Source organism: Lotus japonicus, chromosome 6 (genome assembly GCF_012489685.1).
Source record: "Lotus japonicus ecotype B-129 chromosome 6, LjGifu_v1.2".
Taxonomy (NCBI): domain Eukaryota; kingdom Viridiplantae; phylum Streptophyta; class Magnoliopsida; order Fabales; family Fabaceae; genus Lotus; species Lotus japonicus.
Window position 1 is genome coordinate 20,343,312 of NC_080046.1, and position 6,205 is coordinate 20,349,516.

Sequence of the window (6,205 nt, forward strand, 5' to 3'; positions counted from 1 at the left end):
ACTTTTGGGACAGGGTAGTTTCCGACAGATTGCTTTTCGGTGTGGTTCTCCGTTGATGGGAATCGCATGGAGTAGTCGGACGTAAGAAGTCTTTTTGGAAGCCGTTTTGGGCAGACTTACTTTTCGAAGGACTGTATTTATAAAACTTATGACTCTATTTATGAGTCGCACTTGTTTGCCGTTGGGCAACACTTTTAGTTACTTGATGTTACTTTCCGTCACTTGGGGACACTCATGACGATGTTTTTAGTTGCAGCGAGGGCTGTGCTTGTATTGTATATTAATCGCCGTTAATCGCGATTGGGTTGAGTCTTTATTTCGACAAGTCTTTTTATTTAAACAAAAACGAAAAAAAAATACCTGCTTTTCCACTTTACTTTATTTTATTTTCGAGTTACTAAAGTGACGCCACCGAAATCGGGGTGTTACAACTTGTAATCATCAAAACATAGAGTTGTACTACTAGATCAAAACTTGATCTTACACACAGTGCTTCTGATTTGTGTGAGATTGAGTTGAGGTCAGAACCTGCAAATAGCACACTCAGACAAACACGTTAGAGTACCACAATTGTTCATATCAAAAGGTTAACTTGTAATCATCAAAACATAGAGTTGTACTACTAGATCAAAACTTGATCTTACACTAAAGCATTAACTAATAGTTCAGTGAGTAGCCCTCACCTGTAGATTCTCCAGGATTGTCCTCTAACTCTTCTTCACAAGCAAAGCCTTGGTCCTCGGGAAACTCTTCAAACGAACCTTTAAAGTAAAACCACAGAATTCTATTAAAATCTATCGGAACTAAGCTATCAATACTCACTAAGGTTACACGGAGTAGTATATACTCCGAGGTACGATAATCTAGCGCGAAAGGACAAGTTTTCGAAAAAGGAATTTTCCTCCCTCCCCCTTAGGGTGCTCGGCCACTATTGGTAATTGTGGGGTTCGATTTTTCTTCGATCAAACTTGGTTCCTATGCTATCATTAGCCGTAACTAAGGGTATTCTAAACTCGGAAAAATTATCGGATCAAAAACTGTCGCAGGGGTATTTTGGTCAATATTTTTAGCTCAGAAATTCAAAACTGAAATTTCAAAAAGCAAATTGGATGGGAACGTCACCAACGACGTTTATGACAACTAATCCTACTAGAACTAAGCTAAGGCGATAGTTTTCAGCCCAAAGGTTGCGACTTTGCTTAAAAATGGGTATTTGATGCAAAAATTGATTCCGGCGGAATTTCAGCGACATAACGGAAAAACTAATCCGACAGAAGTGCTCTTGGGCACGTAGGGAAGATGTTTAGAATCAAAAATGAAGTATTCAGGATAGTTTTGCAAAAACCTCAAAACTATGAGCACAGAAAGACATAGAGAAAAGCTATGGAAAAGACGATCAGAGGTAAGGATTAGCGACTATACCTCGGCACCTTGAAGTAGCAACTGTTGGATCAACGATCAAGCAAGAAATGAACAAAAACTCTTCTTCCTCTTCCTCTTGGTGAGCTCGCGGGTTTTGGAGAGAAAATGGTGGAGATTTGTGATATTTTCTCATTTCTTGGCTATATATAGAGGTTGGCAAAACGCGGTAAAATGAAAGTTTCGCGAATCTGATTTTTCCGGCTTCATTCACCGTGAATTCTAAGATAGGTTTTGGCGACATAATACCAGAACTCAAAAGAGGTTTCCTTGTATTTTTGGTAACTAATGCAAAGTCGGTGTAAAACTATTTTACCCGATAAGTTGCTTTTTGCATCGGATGTCGAAATAGAAAACTTCCTTCTGAAGAAAGATTGAAAACATCAAGAGAAATGGGTGTGCGCGTGTGGAATCTTCATTTGAAGCTCCGAATAGAAAAAGTCTTCATTGTCGGTTGATTTTAGGGTTTTTGAACTATCAAGGTTTTGGTTTCGGCAAACTTCCGATGATTGGAATCGGACGTTCGTAGATCCAAGAGTTTCACCTTGAAACGATTGTCATATAAGGAATAAGAGAAGTTCTAACATTTCTCTGAAGATTTTTGGAATTAGCTTCCATCGTGCCTATAAGTGAAAACTAGCTATTTACTAGGGTTTCTGCCCTAGGTTTAAGCGTATAACGGTCGTGCTATAACTTTTATCGACTTTGATGCAACCCTTAGAATTTTCCTGAACTTTTTCCTTCACAAATTTATTCCATTCGATAAACTCTTGTTCAGGTTTCCCTTCACGAAACATCAAGCCTAATCGTAAATGGAAATCTCTTCCACTTATTCTAAGCTTAAAAACTTGGGTCTTACAGACAGGGTCACACGCCAAGTAGTGAGGTCACTCGCCAGCTAATGGCCACAATTCACGCCTTGCCTTCACTCATCGTAGCGTCTTTATGGATCATGTCGCTTCCTGGGCAGGTCCCCTATTATGACGAGGGGGCTCTCCTAGTCTTATTTTTTTGTGGTTCCCTCCTTAATTGGGCCACACAAACTTATCTTATTTTTAAAGAAAAAAACAACTTTTTAATTTGATTGGGCCAAGCCCACATTTTATTTATTTATAGGGTTTGAAACCCTTGTTTTTGTGAGTGAGAGGAACAGTAACGTGAAAACAAGATTCACATTGTTTTGAAACCGCAACACTTGTTTGGAGAAGAGGATTTTGGTTCTTGACAGATATTCCGATATATCGTTTGTTCTCCATTTTGGATGAACCTTTAGTATGCCCTTCATGTCTGTGTCTTATTTCCACCTTTTATTGGTGTAGTTTTTCCCTTTTTGTTTTGGGGTTTATTTCCACCTTTTTTGGGTGAAGCTTTTGATGTCGTGGGACATTATTTTGTAACCATTATTTTTCTATAGTGGATTACTTTGTGGTTGTTTACTTCTCACATTGAGAAGGTTTTTCCACGTTAAAGTTCTTGTGCCTCTACTTTATTTTTATTGCCTCTGGAGTTATTTGGATTTTCTTTGAAGGTTGTTCGGTTCTCACAAGTGAATAGAAGTTTTTGTGCTTCTAATTTTTTCCACTACGCCACTCAATTCCCAACACTTATAGCATTTAACAAACAATAGGGAGCCTTTTGAAGAAGAAGACAAAGTTGAAGAGCTTCATACTCTAAAGTCCTATGCTTTAGTGGGACTGTATAAGTAAAACTTGGAGAATCGAAGAAACTAAGAAAACTAAGCAAGAAAACGAGAAATAATATACAACAAACAAGCTTTGCAAAACTTTTAGCATCATTTCATATATGAAGTAGAGTTTACAAGAAAAAAAAACTCACAACACGCAAACTTTTTTATTTTTGTGCTTTAGTTTTACAATCTTGTAAAACTCAAAGAGTGCTATCAAAATCATATCTTATAGGCACCTCTTGTGAGTTATTGAGCTTAAAGATTTTACTATCATCTCTATTGAGAGATAACTATAAAGTATAAACAACCCTACATTCTCGAATTAGATTATGATTAGGACAAGTCCTTGATAATACTTGGTGGGAGTCTTTAATAATACTTTTAGGAGAAGTTTTTTATAATACTTGACCTAGTTTGAGTTGGAAATCTTGGTTGAGTCCAAGACATGACGTAGCCCGAGCTTAAGTGAACCTGGATAAATCTTGTGTGTTATCTCTAATTCCCTTCACCTTTTGTTATTACTCTTTATTATTCTTTGAAGCTAACAAAAAGAGCTTTTCTATAAAACGCTTTTGATTCACGCTTAGAAAACTTGTTTCGCCAAAAGTAGTAAAAACACAACTCAACCCCCTTCTTGTGTTCTTGTGTTTATTCTCATAACCTTTGAGACCATTTACCAACAATGTGAAAATAATAAATGTCCATATTTATTATAAAAACTTTTATGAACTCAAATCATAACTAAAGTTGTATTAATATATATATATATATATATTTATTTTTTCTTAATCAATTTCATGAACTACTCTAAGGTACAATATAAATCATTTTTTAATACAACAACATAACAGAGGATATGGAGGAACTGCACTAGATGCTTGACAGTAACCCTTAAGATATCCTCGAAAAATACAATATTGGTTGCATTTTTCATCATGGACTTCAGCAATGCAGGGGCCTATGTAGTTGCACATTTGATCTGATGCTGATGTTGGACCTGCGACAATACGAATTTTACAACTTTGTGCACATGATTCTTTCATTTCTATGTGAAAAAGTTCGTTAAAATATTGTGAAGGGTGAATATGTTTTTGGTCCATGACATATATACACATCCGAATAAAAAATGATTCTTTTAGAAGCTCATGCATAAACTTGCAGAAGTCGAAAAAACAAAAGGGGAAAAGTAATTTAATGTGTGTAAATAGAAAACGTGATGAAGGTGAGAATGTGTTTCATGTTGTAACTGTTTTCATGTGCAACTGAATGTGAGAGAGCCTGAAAAGGTTAGACAGAGAAAAAAATGTCTAAGCCCGAGAAGGTGGGACGAGGCAATGGTGGGGGAAGGTGGTGGTGGTGGACAAGTGGAGGTTGGGTAGTTGTTGGGAAAGGGAGTGGGACATTAAGAATAAGAGGAAGAGAAGGAAAAGAATGATTAAAGTTTTGAAGGACTAAAACTTATATGAAAATTACACGTGACTCCTATATCTGACTATGATTTTCATGTGAGCAATGACTAGGTAAAAAAGTATTTTAAAACGGTTTTATAACGACATAAGAAATATTTCAAATCAAATAAAAAAAATTCAGGGACAAAAAAATAGGAAAAAAGGTTTCAATGACAAATTAGATTTAGGATTTTTAGGGATAAAAAACATATTTAACCCTATTGTGAATTTCTATATTAAAAATCCAATATACTATGATAAAATAAAAAATAATATTATAATGAAAAATAATATTGAAAATCATAAAAATTGTTACATATGTCAATTACATAAAACATATAGATTAGGTAAGTAAGAAAACAAGTTTCATTCTTAAATTTCTTAATAATTATATATTCAAAATAAAAGCGCACAACATGAAAATCAATTTATTCTTCTTACCAGAAGATAGAATCAAAACAGTGAACAAAATCCCAAGGAGAAAATGTTGACCGGTGTGAAAAGATATTTTATGAGAATTTCACTTGTGAACTCTAGTTTGCTCTAGAAAATTCATAGAGGAAGAGGTACAAAATTTTCAGACATGATCACTTTTGCAGGGGCAACATAACCATTTCCCACAAACGCAACACATTGTACCTGGACTTATCATTTGAGTAGTACTTATCCCTAGTGCGTTGGCAATTCCTTCTGTGTTTATTTTGTTGACTGCAGTATTAGTCTCTTGTGCTTTCTCCATCCTTTGTGCAGTTCCCACATAATCAGTGCTCACAAGAGCACAGAACAACACCATCACCATTAACACCATCTTTAGAAAAGCCATTAATTCGTGAGTTGTTTTACTGATAAAACCAATAAGGCATACTTTTTTATGCGCAAAAGTAATTATACCTATTTATATGCATCTTGATGTTGGAAAGATTCAGAAAAGTCAACTTTTATATTTATTTGTTTTGTGTGAGTTAATGACAATCAATAAATATAAAAGTTGACTTCACCAATTTATGGGATTTAAAGTAATTCAAGATATGCCATTTAATTGACATTAAGTTTTATATGTTGACCTTATGTCATTCATGCATGTTGATGTATCTGGTATGTTTTTAAGCTATATTGGTTGAATCAATTACTCCCTCCGTTCCAAAATGTAGGTTGTTTTAGGTTGTGCACATTGTTTAAGAGCTCATTAATTGATAATTTTTTTGATTAAAATACCCCTATTTAAAGTTGTGTTATATTAAGGAGAGAGAAATGTTATTATTGATTAAGTGGATAGTGAGAGTTGTGATAGGTGAAAATTGAAGGTGGTAATTAAGATATATAATATTAAATGAGGGTATATAAGGAAGAAAGAGAGAAAAAGTGCATTGGTTTTGCAAAACAACTTATATTTTGGAATATGATATAAATTCTAAAACAACTTACATTTTGGAACGGAGGGAGTATTTTTTACAATAACTTATGTAATAATATGAGAAATTTCTTAAATAGTACTCCCTCTTATCCTAATAATGAAACACATATTAATTTTGTTAATTTTTAGAAAAATGTTATTTTTCCTATTTTACATTTTATAATGTATTTTATCTTTCTTTGTTTATTGTTCTGACAAAGGGAATTACTTAGAAAAACATTAATTAATGCTCTCTTA

At 34.3% G+C, this 6,205-nt stretch overlaps 1 protein-coding gene across 1 annotated transcript; it reads right to left on the bottom strand.

The window, feature by feature from the left end:
• Positions 1-3,910: 3,910 nt before the first annotated feature.
• LOC130723348 (uncharacterized) lies at positions 3,911-5,404 on the bottom strand. The gene is made up of 2 exons (XM_057574353.1): positions 5,194-5,404; positions 3,911-4,103 (listed from the first exon to the last, which is right to left on the bottom strand). Exons 1-2 carry the CDS (start codon positions 5,375-5,377, stop codon positions 3,931-3,933), a joined length of 357 nt encoding a protein of 118 aa, XP_057430336.1. The 5' UTR covers positions 5,378-5,404; the 3' UTR covers positions 3,911-3,930.
• Between the last annotated feature and the right edge of the window lie 801 nt (positions 5,405-6,205).